A 23,922-nucleotide genomic window follows, 5' to 3' on the forward strand; every position below is an offset into this window, starting at 1 on the left:
TTTCACAGATTTGTCTTTGTTCATCAAACTTGCTAGTTTTCAATATATTTCTTGAAAACATAAAAACAATATAAAAACACAAAAAAGTACAAATCACCTCCTCCTAGGTTGACTTGAGCTCCATCCCATAAACTAAGGTTTTTAGGAACTTCAATACAAAGTGCTGAATACATTTCCATGTAAATTCCAGGACCAATTGAAATAAAAGAAGCATTTTTACAACAGTCTCCAAAAGCTGATAAAGGATACACAAACAAAGCATTGTCTTTTGGAAGAACACAGCGAGCAATATCATCATTTAAAAAAAGTAATGTATCTGAAAGAATAGAATAATATGAGAAATAATGTAATATATTAAAAAAAAAAAAACTACAACTTTAATTAGATAATTAAATATTAATAAAATTACTTAATTAAAACAATAATTAAATATTTTGCTAAGTTAAAGATTAATTTTAAATTCATTGAACATATTTTATTTAAGTAATCTTAACTATTAAGTATCAATATGGCAAACAAAATATTGTAATAATAGTAAACAACTGAGTTTTTTAAGGGTTCACCACAAGCCTCAGTCTGTAACAGAAGAGGGATTTCCTTCAAGATTGGCTACTTAAATATATATGCCTTAATATATTTTAAAAAAATATGCCTTAATCCGCAATACAAAATAATGCCTGGAAAGAAATTCAGTAGCAAAATGTTGCTTTAAATAACGCATAATGCTATTCATAAACAAGATAATAAGATATTTATAACAAATAATCATAAATTATCTTATATATTTAAATATATAGATAAAGAATCAGAATGTTTATACTTCATAAAAATAATGGAAACTAAATAAAAATACGGAATATAATTCACAAATAGATACAGAACAATGGTGTGGGAAAAATACAATACACCTTAAGATATATATATATATATATATATATATATATATATATATATATATATATATATATATATATAAACATGTTCACTTCCAACAAGACTGCAAGCAACCACTATTAGAGTTGGAAGTTATTAAAAGTAAAAAGTTGAAGTTTATAAAGCAAGACAATGATTAACAGATTAACAGAAGATTTAAAAGGTTGCAAATTATATCAATCAGGAAAACAAGATGAAGGGAGCAAATTCCAAAGAAATGAAGTTTGAGGAAAAAAACTAGACAAATAAGAACTTTTAGAGCACTTAGGAACAGTCACAGGAAAAGGATGACATTTAATTGAATGACGAATAACGCGATAATGAATTTTAGTAGATGGCACAAGAAACACTGTCTCGTAAGAGCAGCGCCCATTATAGTATTTATAGAAAAGAAAAAGAGAAGCAACATTATGATGATGTGACCATGGTTGAAGATTGCCTGCAAGAGCAGGTCCAACATTACCGTTCATAAATATAGGAAGATCTAGATTATTGCAATAGCAATTAGCTGAAAAAAATTTAGTTTTATTTAAGTTAAAGTTCACCAGCCACTGAGAACCCCATGTTGTAGCAGAAGTGAGATCCTTTTCAAGCTCAAATTCCCCCTCCAAGCATTCAGAGGGTGTTGGCCTCTTTTCAAGACAAGAATAAATGTAGTATCATCATCAAACAATGCAACCTTAGATGTGAGAATTTCAAGGAGACCATCAATTCAATTTCAAAAAAGTATAGCGCCAAGGAAAGAGCCCTGAGACACCCCTGGAGTTACAGGAAATGAAGAATGCTGCCTATCAAGGACAACTTTTATTCTATGATTAGTATGAAAGGTGAACAGAAAACAAAGAAGATAGTTAAAGAGCAAGAAAATAGTTGATAGAAACTGTACATTGCATGAGTCATTGATAGATACTTGAATAACTGTAAATTGCATGAGTCAGGAAAACATAAACCACTGGTGACGAAAGGAAGGGGAAAAAACTGATGTTTTTTGAGCATGAATGAAAATTTGTAAACAATAATTGTAGATGTGAAGAAGAGGGCAAGCAAATATAGCAGAGACAGAGAATTTGTATAAAAAAAACTGAGATGCAACCTTACAACAAATGAGCAGAGATTCAAGCTTGGCTAATTTTGAGTTTTTTTGTTTTGTTTTTAAATTATGTCCTAAATTTTGCAGAATATTTTTACTAATAATATTAAAGGGTGGTTTGCAAGAAAATGACATTTATTTGTCTAAAGATATGTGTTCAACTGTTATGGGAATAAAAACTTGCTTTAAAATGACTTTAAAACTTTATTTCATAAAGAAATAATACAAAAAATTAATGATTGACTTGCACTACAGGTCTATAATGATAAAGATGAATTTCTTGATTATTTTCTGGATACAAGATGACTGTGTGGATTACTTTCTGAATACATTAGATGTATCAGATTTTATCTGAAATATAAATTAGATGTATCACCAGTATATTACAATGAGGTTCCACAACATGCTATTTTTTAGGGAAAATAAAATTAATGCAAGTTGTAGATGTCGGAAAAATAATCAGCAGTCCTTAATGTTATTGCGACAGATCTTAAAAGTGATGTTATTTACAAAATATTTAAACAAATTCAGAATATCAGAAGAAAAATGGCAATTTAGATAAGCTTACATTTTTAATGCAAGAAAAGCTGAAAACAGAAAAAAGAAGGAAAAGTTTTTAAGTTTTGACCTTGGTAAAATCATTCATGGTCTTTAAAAAAATAAACTGAAGTATTTGAAACAATAACCATTATTAAAGCAATTAATAATGGTTATTGTTTCAAATACTTCAATTAAACCATTATTAAAAAAAGAGAATATTAGAACTCCGAAAATTATTATTGTTAGAATTAATATAGATATCAAAGTTAGCCTTTATTGCATGAGTTCATTCGGCCAGGTATATTTTATAATTATTTGTTAAATTCAAACTAGAACACTCTCAGTACAAAATAAGACTTTCTAATTTTACTCAATAAATGCCAATATAATACATATTTAAAACCATGCCGTATGTATATGTACAATACACCAATATATAAAGCTTGTGCTTAGTCCAGCTTGTGTCAATAGTTCAGGGTAATTTTTCAATTTAACTGAACTAAGCACAAGGTTTAAGTTTGTATTAAGCAATAAAATTGAGAACATTTTATTGTACCTGAGTTAAGAAAATATAATATATTATATATGGTTCATAGATGTAACTACTGCCCTGAAATTTAAAATAAAATCAATTAAGGAACTTCAAAACTACTACAAAATAAAGGACCATTCGAAGAGAATAACAAAATTGATGAATATGAAATAATTAGGTATAAGCAGTGGAGTACAACATACAACAGAACTTTTAAATTACATATCTACAGTAAATGAATTATTTACAAGTCTATACGAAAAACTTGATGACATAGTGTGCTTTATTTCTTTTGCGCTTAAATAGAGCGCATAAGAAATAAAGCACACTATGTCAACAAAACCATTATTGTCATGTCAACAAAAATATTAAAATTTTTATGCAGAAATTTTATGTTGTAAAATATATTTTTTAGAATTTCCAAAAAAATCTCGCACGAGAACTTGTATATGCTTTGTCTATTATTTTAATAATAATAAAACTGTCTTTAAAAATTAAATGAAAGTAAATCTCAAATTTACTTTCATTTAATTCTAACCCATAAAAATATTTTGTAAACAAAGAATGGTATTCATATATAATCAAAGAGAGAATTATGTTTGAAGCGGAATCACGCCCAGAACAACGAAACAGAAAAACGCAAATTTTAGTTTCTAGAAAAATAAACTTTAATCCCTAGGAAAATATATGTAAACAGTACTATACTTTTTTTTTCTTAAATACATTTTAAATATTACTAAATATCTCCAGAAAGTTTCAGGATTGCAGTATGTATTATAGAGTCACAGTAATCGTTTAAATGCAGTTTATTTATGGTCGTGCACGGAATTTACGCACAGAAGTTGCAAATTTGTCGATTTCATGTAGTTATTTTTAAGAAAATAAATTGCTATAAACAAGTTATTATATCTCTACAACTCATATTTAATATATTTTTGTTAGAGTTGCTTTAAGAAAATCAGGTGTGCCATGCTAGACAAGAATAAAATGAGGATAGAAAACTAGGAAAGAATAATTTCAGAATAGAATGTTTTATGATAAAAGAAACCTTACTAGAAAAGAATTTTTAAAAAAGAATATTTTTTGGCAGAAATTTTGAAAAGAAACTTGAAATACTTTCTAAGAAAGAATATTTTTTAATAAACGTAAACAACTTGCTTGGAAAGAATTTTATTTAATAAATGCGAAAAACTTGCTAGGACAGAATTACCATTTATAATAAAAGTGAACTGATGAATGATTCAGAAATTTCAGATAATCTTTATTATTTCACAAAGATTTTGTTAGAATTAGATTATACTTATAATCTATAATGACGATTAAATGTTTCTTCAAATCAAAAAATTTACACCATTCAAAAATATATTGATATTAGCTTATTATAAAGCAATAATCGTATAGTCTTTTAAGGTTGAACTGAAATATTTTTCAATTTATTCAATTAAAAATCATAACTGTAATTACCAAATTGCGCGCAAATTCTTTCTTAAAATTTCTTTGCTAGCACGTTTTTAAAATTTCTTTTCTAAAATTTCTTTGCTAGTACGTTTTTCCAATTTTCTTTGCTAGAAAGAAAATGACTTTTACTTGTGCGATTTCTATCCTAAAAAAGTCTTTGCTAGCAAGATTTTCATTTTTCTTTGCCAGAAAGGATATATGTATTTCTTTCTTCTTTTCTATCCTTCAATTATTCTATCCTAAAAAGTAATCATGTTTTTTTCTATCATAGCAAGAATTTTCATGTTTCTTTCCTAGTAAGGCTTTCCTGAATTCTTGTTTAGAACCGGCCACCGAAAATCATAATAGTTTGCATATTGCTGCAAGTCCCATCTTCAATTGAACAAACAAAGAAAAATAAAAAATCACGCACCGAAATGGAAATGCCCATTTTAAAGTAATTTAAAATTATTAAAATACAATTTTTTGACGAAGACTAGACAGTTTTAGTTTAACTAAAAACGTATTTAGTAGATTTTTCTTTATTTCGCGTATCCCTAACGGTCACTTTATGTATATCACTTTGAATCTATTTGGAATAGACATAAACAATAAACATTTAATAAAAAAATATTAACAAATGTAATTAATAAAAAACTGAAAAAACAAAAAATATTAATAAATAATAAAAGGTAAATGTATTTTATTGTTTCAACACGAAAAACACAACGAATGCGTAATTAAAAAATAATATTTAGAAATGCACTTTAACGTTTTTCCTCTTTTAAACTTTTAACTTACCGTTAAGTGGATTTAATAAACTTGTGCGAATTCTAAATTGGACTACTGGAATACTAATACACGACGTTGTTTCATAGTTACAACGATTAAGACATTGCCAGACTGTTACCCAATAAAAAATTAACTAAAAAAGTTTTATGATTTGTGGGTTGATAAAAAAAGTTTAAAAACCGCCCCCGTTACAAGATAGTGTGGATCCGCCCCCGGAAGGTATACTGAGTTTTTAACTCACTCAGTCAGTTTTTTAGGTACATTTTCTATCCACCTATATATACCATAAGAAAATATTTTCATGATATAGCATAATTTTTGTATAAAAAATCACAATGAACTACCCAGTCGGCATTTGGTCTTAAAATACGTCTTTTGAAAGTTCAAAAGACGTTCTGAACATTTTTTGAACATTCAAAAGACGTCTTTTTTAAGACCAAATGCCGGCTAGTTAGAAACTTGTATGCGTCGTTGTGATTTTTGAACCGTTATTGGTATTATTATTTTTTCACACCATTATTTAATTTTTTCTTTAACCTATTAAAAATTGTGGTTTTTTGTGCTTGCTTTAATATGTTGAAAAAAAAACGTATTGCGATTCTATTACGATAAGTCAATTGAAGCTATGTACAATACATTAATAGCAACAAAGCGTAGCTACGTAGCTATGTTGCTGACTGCAATACAAAGACAGCTCTATAGCAGGTTGATGACTACATAATGTAACATTTTTGCTTTTAGAATGATTTAGAAATTTAGAGTCAAAAGCAAAAAATAAAAATGTTTCGTCATTATGAATAAAAATCTACAGGTTAGGCTAGTATTGTTCGTTTTACAGAGTTTGGTAGGGGAGAGTGGGGAGAAGTGTGGACACGTAAATTTTTTTTAGGGTAATTGCAATATCTTTTTTATTTGATGTATGAACTGAATCAGTTAAGTTTTTAACGAATAAGTCTTCTTTTTAAGCACCAATTCAATCCCCTTAAGTTTCCAGCCAATTTTAAATAAGTACATGAGTTTTTGCTTTTAGAGAAACCGTGCCATTGGGGTAAAGTGGAAGAAGTGTGAGTAGAAGTGGGACAAATAAAATTTAAAACAACATTTTAACACAAACTGTTAAATAGAAACTGATAGAATCATAAAATCATCTAATCGACATAAAAATGTTCATGAGCTTTAACCAATCGAAATAATCAAATGGCGAAGAAAAGAAGCGGGACATAAATGTTTCTTTTTTCTATCCCACTTCACCCCAATGTAAACACTTTTTTATAGAACATTTCAAAATTAGGGCTTCTAGCGCACGCAGGAAAACAAAGCAATTTCTGCTAAATAGAGGGGAAGAAATTTAAATGTTTACATTAAATAACAGTATATAGGAACCACTCCTAATTAGAAATTTCAGGCTGTCTCACTTCTGCCCGCTCTCCCCTATTTATTGCATAGTAATTAAATGTGGCAATGATAACCCCTATAACATTTTAAAGTTACGTTACGTATTGTAATGTAAACGAGATTCGTTACGTTACGTGCAAAGTGTCCGTTATTTTTACGTAACCGAGACGTAAGATTTTACGTAACAATACGTATCACTATCGTCGCGACCTACGGTATCTTACTATATAATTTTTTTGTTTGTTTGTTCATATGTACATTTATTTGCATGGAGAGAGTGAGTGCTATTTAAAGAGATAGGAGGAGAGATGTAAAAGAAGAGCACGACTTAGTGTAAAAGTCAAGTCAGAGAGATAGGTTAGAGAGTGTAGCCAGATTTTGCACAGTAAGTGCTATTTAAACACATTAAAAGATATAACTAGTAAAGCTATTAGTTTAAGATTAAATTTTATATACATTTTTGCTTGTGGGTTTATAAAAACTCGTGAAGTATAACGCTTGTGTTGTAAAAAACGTAATGTAACGTAACAAAATCCAGATATGAGACGTAGTTAAAATATTTAACTAATTAAGACGAATCAATTTTACAATAAAATAAACGATGATAAGTAGCAGTTTTAAAAAATATATATTTTTAGTTACAACTTTTTCGAGAAACGCATTGTTAAATACCGTAGCTCATGAGTTACGGTATTTAACAAAATTGTTTTATTAACAATATTATTTATATATTTGATTATTTATGTATTTGATTATTGAAAACGCAATAACACGTTTGTCAAAACTATTGTAATTAAAAAATTTTTTTTTAAAATTAACCCACGCTTGTGGGTTAGTTTTTAAAAAAGACTTCTAAAAGGTAAATACAACTTTTTAAGCTTTAAAAGTTGTATTTTTAAGCTTTTTAAGCTTTAAAAGTTGTATTTACCTTTAAAAAAAAAAGTATTTTTAAAAGTTAAAATAACTTACGGTACTTAAGCAATCTAATTTGATTGTATATATTGTAAGTTATTTTACCTTATAAGCTACTTATTACCTTATAACCAACCGAGTCATAACGTAACGTAAAACATTTAAGAATTGAAACGTTATTAAAATACGTCACAAATATAAATTTTTTACGTTACAACAAGTCTTTTTTTTTTTAAAGGGTAGCTAATTGAAACGTAACGTAACATTAAAAAAATCTATGTTTGAGACATATTTTAGTTAAGTTTCAAATCTAGATTTAGTTACGTTTCATTACGTCTTAATTGGTTACACTTTAAAAAGTTAAAAAAAAAACAATTGAGACGTGTAACGTTGCGAATTAAGACTTTTTTTTTTTTTCGTAACAAAGTAACCAATTGAGACGAAGGTATTTTACAACAAAAATAAAATAAAAGATAGCATTTAGCAATACAGCATTGATGAACAAACAATTACTGCATTTTCAAGTTTATTTACTTAATATTTAATTAATAATTTGAGAATGTAACCTTGTGACCGATTGAGACGTAACGTAACTTTAAAATGTTATAGGGGTTATAATATAAATAATGAAATATATAAGTAAATTGGAGTAAGAATTGTAATATATGTAACATCATTGTGTAATCTCTTGCTAACTTTTAGACAAAAAACAAATGCCGTTGGCGTAAAACTTTTTAGGTTTTTTGATTGGAAACCTTGCTAGTTTTTCAATCACAATTAGTGTAATTGAAACAAGTAATAAACTTTTGAAGATTTCAAAATGTAAAAATGAGTACTTTAATGGTAGAAGCAAACCTTTTAGGGTTTTTTTTTTAAAGTATTGTTTTAAGGGTTGTTGAGTTATAATTATTTTTATATTTTATATTATTATAAAGAAACAGAAAATTAAAAAAGTTGAAAAGAAGAAAAAAGAAAAAAAAGGAAAGAAAAAGTTGAGTCCATTAGATTCATTTCACTTTTACAATCAAATTTATTTCATTAAGACATTATTAATTGATTTCTTCCACCAGAAATAATAGTTATAATTAATTAATTGCCTAGTGAAACTTGGATTAATTCATAGCCATTTTTCAAGTCTAAAAAATAGGCCATGTTTTAAAGCATCTTTGAGATGCTTAGACTGAAAGACTTGTTGTGTCAATTAACTTCGTTAATTTACATTTAACTTTATTACAAGTTTTATTAGTCATGCTTTAGATCTTTATACTTAAAGCCATGCTTTAGATCTTTAAACTTAAAGCTATTGTTTAAATCTTTATACTTAAAGTCATGCTTTAGATCTTTATACTTAAATGGTTAAGATTTCTAGACTTATATTTGTATCCACATTGTTTAAAAAATACCAAAAATAATAAACAGTTTCGTACCGTTTAAGCATATATACAAATGATGTTATGATTATTTGATATTATAATTATATATATATACATATATATATATATATATATATATATATATATATATATATATATATATATATATATATATATATATATATATATATATTAAGCAATTAATTTATTAACAATTAAGCAAATAATTAAAGGCAACTAATGATTAAAAGAAAGCAATAGTAATTGTACCTCATAAAGGTTTTTCTTCAAACTCTAATAAGATATATATCTTATAAGAGTTTTATGACCATAAAATTTATATATATATATATATATATATATATATATATATATATATATATGTGTATATATGTATATATATATATATATATATATATATATATATATATATATATATATATATATATATATATATATATATATATATATATATATATATATAAATTAGTAGTTGCTTCACCATCAGTAGGTTTAACTTCCTGATAAACCTCTAATGGTGAAAGAAGTTGTTGAAAAATATATACACATTCTTCAACTTCTTTCAACATCAATAGGTTAGGGTAGATTCGGCTAATATGAGCACCTTGGTATTATGAGCATACTTAAAGATTTCTTAGATGAAGGCAGTGAAGTTAAAATTGCTTTGTATTTTTTGAATCGAATTTATGTGGCGATAACAGGAAACAGTACAATTAGCGTAATTTTATATGCAGTAAATAGTGGCTATCATCTAATTAAAACGCTGTTAAATTTTTGGCATTGTTAAAATAATATCATCACGTATGAACAAATCTGTGGCGGAAAATTTTGGTGCTAAATAATAAAATTAATTTTTTTATAAAGAAAAACATTTTATCTAAAAATCCAATCCATTTTTGTTTGAAAACAATGCATAGAAACATTTAGGGGTCAGGGTAACAACATCAGTTTTTGCCATGTCTAATAACATTTGTTCAACAACATCTGTAAATATAATAAGGTTTAATAACATCTGTCCAACAACATCTGAAATTTCATTGATGTCTAACAACATCTGTTCAACAACATCTGAAATTTTATTGGTGTCTAATTACATCTGTGCAAAAATTAAATGAATATTACAGATTTAATTACATCTTTTAAATTATCAAAGTGTAATAACATCTGTGCAACTACATCTGTTGATTTTAAGATGAAATTATTTTTAAGATCTACATCTGGGAAAAAAAAATTAACTAATAATGCCTTATATTAAACAGATGTAGTTACATATACGATTTTTTTCAGATGTAACTACATATACATTATAAAAAAAATATTAACTAGTAATGAATTGTTTTAACCAGATTTAGCTACATATAGGATTTCTTTCAAGTATTAACCAGATGTAGTTACATATAGGATTTTTTTTAGATGTAATTACAACTGGAAAAAAATATTAATTAAAAATGCATTATTTTAACTAGATGTAGTTACATGTAGAAATTTTTTAGATATAACTACATCTGGAGAAAATTCTTCCAGATGTTATTGGACTTGGAGAAAAATTACCAGATGTAGTTACATCTTTCTAAAGATGTTGTTAGAGGTCGTTGAATTTTTAGATGATATTGGACAGATGTTATTAGAGTAAAAGAAAAATACAGATGATCTTGGACTACTCCACAGATGTTGTTGGACAGATGTAGTAATCTTTTACCACATTTAGTTTTTACTTTATTTACTGATGCCATTTTTGCGTAATATGAGCATGCTCAAATTACCCAGTCTTTTTCATCGAAATTACCTTGTTTAAAGTCCTAAAATGGCAGTGGTTTTAATTACTTTTTGAATAAAAACAAAACATAGTGAAAAATTTTTATATTTTAACTACTAAATTTTTTCTGTAATTTAAATTTTAAAAAATTGAATTTTTATAGTTCAAACGTTAATAAAATTGAAAAAATAACGAACAATTTTTTTTTTCTTTTACGGAAAACAAAGTAGTATTGTTTCAATATATACTGGCTTAAAAATTTATCTTTTAATAATAAGTTTTGTTAATAACAAATCATTATATTCCAAAATTTAGTTCTAATTTTCAGGTTGGTATTTTTTTACATAATTAATGGTAATATGAACACTTTTGCTACTTTTTAAAACCTCTGTAATTTTAGGTTAGTATTTTTTTTACATAAATAATGGTATTCAGGTTGGTATTTTTTTACATAATTAATGGTAATATGAACACTTTTGCTACTTTTTTAAAACCTCTGTATTTTTAAGAAAAAAGTTTGGGTGTCCAAATATTTAAGTGGATTATGAGTAGAAATCCCTAAAAATTGTTTATTCGCAAAAATTTTGGATCCAGCATAATTATTTTTAAAAATATTTTAATTTTCGCTTAAAGCGCTCATATTACCCTAATCTACCCTATATATATATTACATATATACATATATTTGGGGGTTGTATATATATATAACCCAAACAGTGACCAATTCAGCATAGGGCGTGTGTGTAGGGGAGGTAGTGGGCAAGCTGCTCCCGCGCTTCCTAAGCCAGTTAACTGGCGCCCCCTAACATATAAGTTTCTTGTTACAAAATTCTGCTTTTAATTTAAACAGGTATAGAAAACTAAATAACAACGCTATCGACTTAATCTAGTTTTCTATTTCCGTTTACCAAAACTATTCAAAACTTATCAAAACTATTGTGAATGTACAGTGACAGATGTTCATAAAACTACAACGGCTTTCCAATCAGTAAATGACTTTTTTTTAAGGAGAAAAACAAGTTATAAATTAACTGACTTTTTTTTAAGGAGAAAAACAAGTTATAAATTAACTGACTTTTTTTTAAGGAGAAAAACAAGAAATTATCTGATTTTAAGATTGTGGAGCTATTTATATTTGTTGATATGTGTTAAAAGTGTTTTCGGCAAAAACCAGTATAGCACCATTCGCCACTTGAAACCTACTCGTGCTAGCCCTACTTTCAAGAAAGTGTACGCATCAAAATCTCTAATTATAACTGAGCTACCGATGAAAGACGTAAATTTGTTCTTAATAGAGCCATAGCTTCAACCCAGTGGGCACAGACGTCTGTAAGACGTCTATACAACGCTTTATAGACGACATCCGTAAGATAAGACGTCCAAAAAACGTTTTGTACCCACTTGAAACAAAATCTCGAAGTAAAAAATTTGTAAAAAGTAGCAGGAAAGCAAATTTTTTTCTTAATGCTTGATTTAAGCAATATAAGTAGTGTAAATATATTTTTAAATGAAAAAACCATTTCAATAGTATTAAAAAGTTTTAAGAAAGTATATATTGACTATTTATAAAAGTCTTCATATAAAGCAAAGAAGTCTAAAAATTAATTAAAGAAAAATTTCTTGATAAGTTTATCTAAAGGATACTTTTTAATAAAATTTTTGTAATTTTTATCAAAGTTTTTTTCCCAGTGCTCATATTCAAAATAGATTTTTGTTTTTTTTTGTTTTTTTTAATAATATTGTACATAAAAATAAGAGTTCCATATGCATTCAACTAAAATATTTCTAGTAGGCAATGGTTTTTTAATAGTTCTTGGGAATTTATGAAACAATTCACGTTCAAAATGGTTTAGCTAATGTGATGTTGATATGTTACCTTGAAAATAAAAACTAGTTTAAAATGCTTGAAAAATTATCCTTATGACACAAACAAAACTGCAGGTAAATATTTTTTAGAATGCATATATTTTACGACACCAATAGGAAGGACGGATAAATTACTAGAACTTTATAAACAGAGTAAAACATAAACAGGGTAAGGTAAAATAATAAAGGTTTTCTTTAAAAGGATTTTATAACTAAAATTTTAATTTACCTGTTTGCACATATTGGTAAAAATAATGAATTAAAAAGTACAACTTCCACCATTTGTTGGTTTTTCTTCTATTCTGCATTACTACAATATAAAAAAAAATTGATTTTATATATATTTTTTTTTTTTATTTAACTTTAAGGAACATCCAAAAAGTACGTACGCAGTTAGGGGAAAGTGGTCTAAAATGTGAGGTGGAAAGGAAAGTGGTCTAAGGTGAGATGGGCCCTTATCAAATCTTTTGCTTGGACAACAATTATAAAAAATTTAACTGAAGAATAATGTGCAGCTGATCTTAAACATTTGAGAAAACCATCCGAAAAAAAGTTTTTTTTATTGATAATTTTTGGCATAAAGAATATTTGAAAGTACTACTTTAGAAAATTTTTTGAGCTAAATATTTTTTGGTTTGACTATAATTGAAATGATTTCCAATTTGTCTTTACTCAGTGTTAATTTTGAATGTGAATAATGAATAGAAGATTATGTATCATCAACAAATCAGTTATAGTGAGTTTTTGATTAATAATCAGGTTTTATTCAGAAATTAAATTTAGGGGCCCATTTTACTTCCACAGTAAAATGGGCTCCTAGCATTTCTTTGTTCAACGGTTGTTTCTTAACGTTAGGCATAGTTACATCTTTTCTGATGTTAAATTGTAGAACATGGATTAAATTTCTTGAAAAAACTTTGTTTGTAATTTTTAGTTGGTTACAGCTAGTTAATTCTATTATTTTTTAAAAAGGGGCTCGTTTTAGGTCACTCTCCCCTACATGTGGAAGGGGTTGTACTTTTGGCTGATAAGTTTTTCTAAAGTGCAAAAGACTCAAAATCAAAATCAAAGAAAACCAAACCAAAACCAATTCTATTAATTGAGACATTAAAAGATGAAATATTGTTTGAATCCTTTTAATAATTACGCGATAATGTTAGATATAAACGTTTAAGGCTTTTATTTGCGTTGCAAATTTAGAATTATTCTATTAGGACTTTTTCTTTTCAAAGATTATGTGATAGTTAAATTTGGGAAACTAGCACTTTATAATTTATGTCCTATACTTTATTAAAAAAAGAAAAAAGATTTGATAGCTTTTATAGAAAGTTTTTTATCAAAAGTTATTATCGCTGCTTAGCTTTGTAGTTACACATAAGAAATACTCATAACGATCACTTCTATGTAATAATTTAGCAATAAAAATACAATCTAGTTTAAAAAGTGAATTAGTCCCCATACTTAAATACTCATCTAGCTCCAGATCTACGACGATCACCTCACAACTACTGTATTTATATACTTATCTAGCCCCACATCTATGATGATCAAATTACCTCACAGCTACCATCCCATATAGCACCAATACGTTAGCCCAACGTTGTTATAAAGTCGAAAATATCGGATAATATTCCGATAATGCGCCAATGTTGGTTTAACGTCGACCTACTTTTATTTTAGGTTGGATATTGGCTAAAAAGCCAACATCAAAACAACGTCGACTAATAACGTTTTGCAAACGTCAAATCTCCGTTTAAAATTAAAATGGCGGTATTTTATAATATAACTTTATATTATTCTAGCATGAGTTACCCGGCGTTGCCCGGGCCAATATTTAAACTGGCTTACCTGATATCTGTACACAAAAATGGGCCCAAAAATGGGCCTAAAAAATCGGCCCAAAAAATGATCCCCCCTGACCCCGGGGTCAGGGGGGCCCATTTTTGGGCCCCCTTGACCCCGGGGATCGGGGTACGGGGTCAAAACCCAGCTAAGAACCTTCTCCCCCTCGAGGACTACCCCCATGCCAAATTTCATCGAGATCGGTCCGGCGGTTTGGATTTCTATAGAGAACAAACAAACAAACACACACACACACATTGCCTTTTACATATATAGAAGATAGCTGGAGTTACCCGGCGTTGCCCGGGCCAATATTTAAACTGGCTTACCTGATATCTGTACACAAAAATCGGCCCAAAAATCGGCCCAAAAATTGGCCCCCCTGACCCCGGAGTCAGGGGGGCCCATTTTTTAGCCCCCTTGACCCCGGGGGTCGGGGTACAGGGTCAAAACCCAGCTAAGAACCTTCTCCCCCTCGAGGACTACCCCCATGCCAAATTTCATCGAGATCGGTCCGGCGGTTTGGATTTCTATAGAGAACAAACAAACAAACAAACACACACACACATTGCCCTTTATATATATAGAAGATATATTTTATATATATTTTCTTATAAAATATCTGCAATCATTTATTGGTTTATAAAATTATATATAAAATTCTCTTTCAATAGGTTCATCTGTAAGCCTTTCTAAGGAACCTATTAAAGGAGAAACAATTTGTAGAATAAAAAAGGTAGATAAGTGTTACAGTAGAATCCCGTTAACTCGGACCCTGGATAAGTCGGACTTTTACTAAGTCGGACAAATTTTCAATTCCCCTTGAATTCTCTATACATATCAAAAGCTTCGCTTAACTCAGACATTCGCTTAGTCGGACAAAATATATATACCCGTTCAGAGTCCGAGTTAACGGGATTCCAATGTATTATTAATTTAATATTTGCAATATTTGCTTTGTCAACGTTTAAACGATATTGGAACAACATTAAGGTGACGTTAGACAAGCAACATTTAAAACGTAGTGCCAACTTTAAAGCGAAGTTAATCCGATGTTTGAGAATACGTTTTAACAAAGTTTAAGCGATAGTTGGGTTTGACGTCGCCCCGATTTTCAAGTTGGCGTATTGCCTACGTCGGTTTGCGACGACCAGCCGATCAAACTCCCGATGTTGTTTCAATGTTGGCCCAACGTATCTGTACTATCTGGGATATTTATATACTAATCTAGCCCCACATCTAATCAAATCATCTTGCATTTTAAACAACAATGGAGGTGTGTCTACTGATTCACTCTTACCTTCATACGTATTGAGTGAACCGAGCAAATGATTAGAGTGGAGTGATTACCTAAAAACTAAATTTAGACATTGTCTTAAGGTAGTTAAATGAAAAATAACAAAAGAAGAAAATAGTTCAGCTGTTTATCGAATTTAACATAACAATGGAACTTTATAACAAAAATAAGATTTAGCATTGTTTTATGAACAAAATGGACAAACAATAAAAGTAGTTTATTAAGATTTGCCATTAATGTTTAACAATAAAGCAAACATTTACAACGGAGAACAACTGCGATGTTTGAAATAGTGTCAATTTAACTGCCATTCGATTTAAAATGTCAATTTTAACAGTCATGTAAATTAGTCAACGCAAAACTATTAATATTTTCCAAAGAAAACTCATTGAAATACTTATTCAACTTTATACAAGTCTTATTTGCTGTTCCAAATTTAGCGAATACAGAGAGTTTGGTTAATTTGGTTCGATTGATTTGGTTTGATATTAGAATAATAAAAATCCTTTTTTAAGATTGAATTGAATTTCCTTGGTCAGTATTACCAGCTACTACAGGGTCTTTTCTCAATCTTACTCAGGAATGTTTGCAACAATCATAGATTGACTTTTTTTTTTCTTTTCTTGAACAATCCTTTTTTCCAGATTTAGAAAAGTTTTTCAGGGCTGATATAAGAACCTAATAATGTAATTGACGGGTCAACTGTAAGAACATCACTAACAGTGAGGACCAACTGTGAGACATCACTAACAGTGAGGGTCAACTGTGAGAGCATCTCAATTTGTATAATTAAATCAAAAGTAACAGATTTGGAAATTTTCAATTTTATTGATAGAAAAACCAGATATATTTAAATTTTTAACATTAGAGGTTTTCGGTTTTCTATTTTCGTGAACCGTGTTAATAAGATAAATTCTTAGAACTAGTTATGATTTCAGTTATATTTCTTTTATTCAACTAGTTATATTTCTGACATAAAATAAGTAAAAAATTAAATAAGAAAATTTTAATACTACTGAAAGATTATGTTTTTTACTTTGAGCTGAAAGCCATTAGCTTTTATGAAGAATTATTACTTATGAAGAATTATAAGCCATAACTCAAGCTTAAACCATAGCTCTTAAATATACTTTTTTTGTTTTGAAGATTTTTTTTATTGTATAATTAATAAATTATAACAACGCATTTTGATACAAAAAAATAAACGAAAGTCAAAACTTGAAAATTATTTTAAAAAGTTCCATTTTTTAATGATTTCAAATAAAGTATTCATTTTTTATTTTTTAAACTACTTAGACGTAATTATTAAAAAATCTTTTTTCCAGTATTTAAAGCCATTTTCTGGGAAAACTGATAAATACCAATTTAACTCTCATTAACCCACACAGCTCAATTAAGCTCACGTTTACCTCACATTAGCTTTCATAGACCCAGATTGCTCTATCTAAGTCTACTCAAAGTCTTGATAATTTCTTAAAATAGAAAACAAAACTTTTTATATTTTCTTTGTTTTTACTTTTTGACCACTACTTAATGTCTCAGAATAGTCCACTGTTCTTTAAAGAACTTTCAAAAAGTAAAAAAGTTTTAGTTTTGTACTTAAAAAATTGGAATTCACCGCTATCACAAACACTCGTACCAAAATACAGTAAAAATTGGATTACTTTAAAAGCAATTTTTATGTAATTTCGTGGTAATAATTTGTGGTCTTTTGCTTGGGTCATTTTAGCAATGGGACCAATAGTTCACATTTAGCCTTGGCTCACTTCTACCAACCCACCCCTACATGTCATATGTAGATGACTACATATCACCCTACATGACAGTTGTACTATTACCCCTACATGTCTTCTGTTTATTACCCTATATTTCAAAATAATTTTTTCAGTAAACAAAAAACATAAAAATTAACCTAGCAAACATTGTTTTAGTGGATTTGCAGTCGACCTATATAGGCATTTTTTAGCGGTTTATTGGAGTTTTGCTCATCAGTTACTTATTGGCAGCCGCTATAAATGGTAAGCTGATAACTTTCCAAAATGTTAATAGTGGCTAGTCATCAGCTAGCCACTTTTGGTGGCTGCCACTAATGGTCCATTAAGTAACCGATGAGCAAAACTACAGTGGTCCGCCCAAAATGCCTAAATAGGTCTACTGAAATTCCGCTATAATTTGCTGGGAATCCACAGTCAATAAATAAATCAGTTTGAATAAATAAAAAAAGGTCTTAACATAAGATAGAGACGACTAACCAAAATGAAGGGTAACAAAAAAAAATTAAAACAGCCTTTAAAAAAAGACTAATTTTAAAGATGACACACTGCTTGTGAATACCAAATTAAAAACTTCTAAAAATAAACTAATCATACCCACAGGAGATCTGAAAAATATAAAAAATATTTTTATAAAAGTAAGTAAGAGTAAAAAATAAAGACAACAAAACTTTAGTTACGTCATTCTGGGAAAATGTCTCATCACTGCCTAACACAAAACAAATGTATCCATCCAACACAGAAATTCCACACTAAAGTCTAAATATTCTTTCAATAATGCGTACGTAAGCAATTATCTCAAACTAGAGGTTTTTTTGCATTTACTTAATGGGTGTACCTTATACAGTACTAAAACATAAAATGTCGTTTGTACTTTAAATTATATCTTTTTAATTCAGCGCTTTAAAATAAGTCTTTTAATTTAGTATATTTTTTAATACAGTATAACTATAGGCATATCTCCATACTACCATGCATGCTCTTCATACTTTCATTATATCTCCATACTTCTATGCTTCTAAAAATTACTAGAGCGCATGATTTACAACAGACTTTTTACATACCTCCAAAACCCCAATTTCTTTCTTAATAACCATTACGGATTTAAAACGAACCATTCAACTGAACGTGTAGTAATAAAGTTAGTTAACGAAATCTTAATTGGGTTTGACAAAAATAAGTATACAATTCGAGTATTTATCAATTTGTCAAAAGTTTAGTTGCTATCTAAACAACCGAAAACAAGCCTTATATTGCAATAATACTTACACCTACTATGAAATCATTACTTGTGGCGTTCCCCATGGGTCCATTCAAGGTCCTTTGCTTTTTCTTATCTATATCAACGATATATTTTTATCCTCTCGTATACTGAATTTAATTATTTTTGCAGATGACACCCAAGCTGACACCCAAGCTTTTTATACCCACTCAAATATTAATACTATTTTTAACAAAGTAAATCAGGACCCTGAAGAGTTAAGCGATTGGTTGAAGGTCAATGAATTTTCCTTAAATTTCCGAAAAAAGCAAATACATTATTTACAAACATTAGAAGTCAGAATCATTACCATTAAAACTTCCAGATATTTTAGTTGACAAAATAAAATTAATAAAATAAATAAAAAAAACTTTTTAAAAATAGCTTTCTATTCAATCGACTAAAAAGTAGAAAATAACTTTTTTCTGTTTCTGGTACTCGTGGAAATCATGTACTTAGTAATAATCACTTTTGTAAAGCCAATACTGGAAGACATTGAAGGCAATACATGTACGTATGTAAACAAACAAACTCATCGAAGTAAAGGAATAGAAAGTTTGGCTCCTTTAGCTTTATGTACATTTAAAACGAATTTGATTTTGAAAGCATCTGACTTAAAAGGCGCCAAACTTTCTATTCCTTTACTTCGATGAGTTTGTTTGTTTACATACGTACATGAATTGCCTTCAATGTCTTCCAGTATTGGCTTTACAAAAGTGATTATTACTAAGTACATGATTTCCACGAGTACCAGAAACAGAAAAAAGTTATTTTCTACTTTTTAGTCAATTGAATAGAAAGTTTTTTTTGAAAAGTTTTTTTATTTATTTTTTTTTCTACTTTTTAGTCTTGATAAAATTGAATTATTACACTTATTGATTATGATTAATATTCAATAAAAATTTATTTTGAATTCTGTATATAATAATTCACAAAAATATTTCAAGCATATTTTTTTTTATTAATTTAAATGTTGGTTGGGTCTTCTTCTCGGTTGATGTATTTGTTCTTTTTTGGACGCATTTTTATTTGTCTGAAATTAACAAGTGGAATATTTGTAAAATTTTTAATTAAATTTATATTGATACTTAACACTTTTTGATGCCCTCTCGGTTTCCGATATTTTTTTCGGAGTTCCAGATCTAACCAACGGGGAGGTGGGGCATCGTAAATCTAAAATACCTATTGAATCAAATGTAACAAATATAGCTATTGTTAGTCGGCAAAAGATTATTTGTAAAATTTCAGGGCTGTACGATCAAAAGAATTGCTTTAAAAAGCGCTGTGAAGTTTTGGCCTCCACAAAAAAAAAAAAAAAAAATCAAAAAATGCGGACTCGTCAGTGAGTGAATAGAAAGCTATAAAAAAGAGCATTTTCCGCAGTTTCTAGGAGTAATATTTGATGAGCATATTAGCGAAAAGAATTCATCAAGCTTTTAGAAAATAAAATATTTATAAGTATTGGGATTATGAATAAAGCTAAGTATATTCTAAATAAAGTATGCCTAAAAAGTTTATACTTTGCATATGTTCATACCTAGATTAGCTACTGCAATGTTGTTTGGGCAAGTATTTACTAATCAAAACTAGCTTTAGCCTATAAAAAATTAAAAGCAAGCACGCCGTATATTAACAAATGACAATGGATACGCTTGTACTAAACACATTATAAAAGTACTGAGAGTTCATAATATTTATGAACAAAACATCAATAGTATCCTTTAGTTTAATGATTAAACTAAAAAATAATTTGGTTCCAAAAAATATTCCATTATTACTTCCAAATAATCGATCACAAACACAAAACAACTTATAAATTTCAACAAACACAAAACAAAATTTCACAAACACAAAACAACTTATAAATTTCAAGGACCGTTTTGCTCACACCAAGCCTCTTTTATATGATATGAAAGCACTCAATATATATGAGTTAAATGTTTTTAATATTCACACCTATCCAAAAATGGTCCCAACCTCAATTTTGAGGACCAAAAAAACGACCTATTGGACATTAATCTGCAAGGTCTCTTGTAGCACCAGATGTAAAAATTAAAATCTAATCTTTATAGCCTAAGGAGAAAAACACATTTAAAGTTTTATAGCTCTTTGCGCTACTGATTGCACTTGGAGCTCCGTTGTAAATCTATTTTGTTTTTTTTTCCTTTTTGGGTTATGGAGTTTTTAAAAAATATCAAAAACTCTTTACATATATGTGTTGGCTATAACCTGAAAAAAATCAGCTCTTTAACACTTGTGGTTTGTGTACAGGGACCTAAAGTATAGAGTATAGCTCTAAAACCTCTTCAAAAAGAGGCAACGGATGCTTAACGTTTTTAAAGTTTCAAAATTTAATAGAATGAAGCCTTGGCATGCATCTTTTAGGCAAAAAAAAAATAGGAGCAAGATATCTTTTATCTGTGAAAAGATATAGCTCTTAAAGTAGAAACCTCGCCTTTGTAAAAGCGGCCAAAATGTAGCAGTTTTTTGTGGTTTTTATGTCTTTCAAAGATTCAAAGTTACATTAAATAACTAATCTAGTAACAATATGAGGTGACTAGTGGATATGGGATTCTATGGTTGTTAGACATCACATCTGTGTGTACTTTGTCTGCAAAAAGAGTGCTTTTTTTGACCTTGTTTGTACAAAAGTAGGAGCAAAAAACACATAGAGAAATTTTTTTTTAGTTGTTCTGAATTTAAAACGCATGAAAACCTCTTTTTGTTTTAGTAGTTAAACCCACAGGTTTGCTTTGTTGTTTTTTCTAAACATTATTGACCAAATATTGGAAATACACATAATAATAACAACTTCTTTTATTTAAATAGGAAATATATCTTTACTGAATTGGGTTTTAATAAGATATCAAACAGAAGAAAATCCCATATAACCTTAATCTCCCATTGAAAAAACACATACACACAGACATGAAATGATTTCCTTTAAAAAAAATTCTTTATGGTGTTGTTGTGATATTTATTACTTTTTCTTCAAATTGCTGTTGATATTTTTTTATTTAGTACTTGCAAAATAAGCTATATACTTCTGAAAAATTTTTTATAAACTTAATAAATATAGTTTTTAATATAAACAAAAATTTCAGAAAAGAATATTTATTATCAACAAATTTTGTCTCAAGTATTTCTAGAATGAAATTCTAGAAATCTCTGTTTAACTGTTAAAAAAAAAAGAATTATTTAAATAATCCAATTCTAAGATGCTTGCTGTTATAGTCAATAACACAATTCAGTAACTGGCTTCCATAACTAGGGTGATCAGGGTTTCTTTTGTACCTTGCCCATTGAGCAATGAAGATTGAATGCAAGGTTTCTGTTGATTGCTCACTAAAAATGCCCAATGCCGAACCCTTTAGAGCAATAAATTTAGGAACATGGTAGAACACTGCATGGGCTTTTGGAGTGACTAAAACTGAGAGTTGAAGATATGAGTTCTTAAAGTCTTTGATATGTTGAACATATGCAGTATTTAATGTCCTTCCAAAACAGGAGCAAACAACACTCTTAAAATGTTGGAATGTTTTTACAAAACCAAGCATGTGTTCTGCTTTTTCGCTATCAACAATTCTTTGCAAAACATCTATGTTCTTCAAAAGCTTATGACAATCAATTTCAACTTACTCTCCACCATGATAAGGTTGCAATTTCAATTTAAGAAGTAGTGGCCGATATTTGCCTTTCGGCCATATCTTTAGAATTGATATGTAAAGATGATTTACAATTCCAAGGAGAAGATGAAGTTCCATTGGGGGAATAAACTTAATAACTTGTTTGACATCTTCTTTATCAATGGATTATGAACAACATTATAAAAATCTTTTGCGCACATTTTTCCATATCCTTTCTCAATGAATGCTTTGTATTGCATCTTAATGGATCTGAAGTTTCTTGGAGTTCCCTGTTCTTTGAGATCATCAGATTTAACATCACACCAACAGCAAGGGTGTTTGCTTGAGTGAGACTGAATGCCACAAATGATATTGGCTAACTTCATGTTACATGCATTAATGAAAGGCACATCAATTTTCCCAGTTAAGCCTCAAATTTTTTTGACATTGTCATAAGTTTCTGAAACATTTTCAGCAGCAGCAACAAGTAGCTGACGCTTGGCACTTGTTTCTTTCCCATGTTTTACAGTCGGTAAGCTTTTGCCATTTGAGGCTGAAGTCTTTGTGACAATCCGACATCTAACATTGGAGATAACACTCATGCTGAATTTTAGAAAAGATCCTCCACCATCAATACCTAGTTTGATGAGAGGCAATGAAGTGATTGCTCTAACACTGAGAATTGGGTTATAAAAGTTTCTTAAATTCTTGCAATGAACAACATCCACCAAATCTTCAGATTTTGTTAATGGTTTTGTAAGTGAGATTTTAGAAACTTTGAATAAACCTTCAACTTTTTGACCAGCCATTGTAAAATTTTCCCTAAATTTTGTTTCAACAGTTTTTGAATTTGTAGTCTTGTTTAATGTTACAGCCAGTTCTTGCATATTTTTATTTGAAAGACCAGTATTGATTTGAACTTGAACCATGTCCAAAGTAGTTAGAGAAGTTCTTGATATGCACTGAGCTCTGGAGGTACCTGGAGTAATAGTTAATGCTTTACCACTTTCTCTGCTCAACCTAATTGTGCCCTGTGGAGAGGATACCTTTTGAGTTATTACAGAGGACGCATATTTTTCAGCAGTTCTTGAATCAGTTGCTATCATTTTCTTTAAGTTTTCATACTTGGTGGTTTGTGAACAAACATGTGTTATTCCTCTTTTGACTACACTGAGACAGTTTGAGCATAGTTTATCAAAGCTACTTGATGTTTCTTTCAAATCTCGATCGGTTAAAAAACTGAGCTTTGTAGAATGTCCTTTTAGTTTGCCAACTTGGCAAATTAAACAATTACAAGAATACAATCTTCTGGTCTTTGGTATAATAATCACTTTGTTAAAGTCATGAGGCTTGGGAGGAGGCAAGTTTCTATCACCCTTGCCATTCTTTTGTACCATTGCTCTGCAGGAATTGCATATGCCCAATGGAACTCTATCATCCTTAAAGTCAATAGAATTTCCAGAAAAAATATCTAGTA

General features: G+C 28.8%; 1 protein-coding gene across 1 annotated transcript in view; it reads right to left on the reverse strand.

The window, feature by feature from the left end:
- Positions 1-23,922, reverse strand: part of LOC100202641 (uncharacterized) — a 106,216-nt gene that overhangs the window by 79,093 nt on the left and 3,201 nt on the right. Inside the window, exons 2-3 of the mRNA XM_065790648.1 lie at positions 12,877-12,957; positions 98-316 (exon numbers count right to left, since the gene is read on the reverse strand). Coding sequence (XP_065646720.1) covers positions 98-316; positions 12,877-12,955 — 298 coding nt within the window. The 5' untranslated portion in view covers positions 12,956-12,957. The remainder of the gene's footprint in view (positions 1-97; positions 317-12,876; positions 12,958-23,922) is intronic.

Source organism: Hydra vulgaris, chromosome 02, assembly GCF_038396675.1.
Source record: "Hydra vulgaris chromosome 02, alternate assembly HydraT2T_AEP".
NCBI lineage: Eukaryota > Metazoa > Cnidaria > Hydrozoa > Anthoathecata > Hydridae > Hydra > Hydra vulgaris.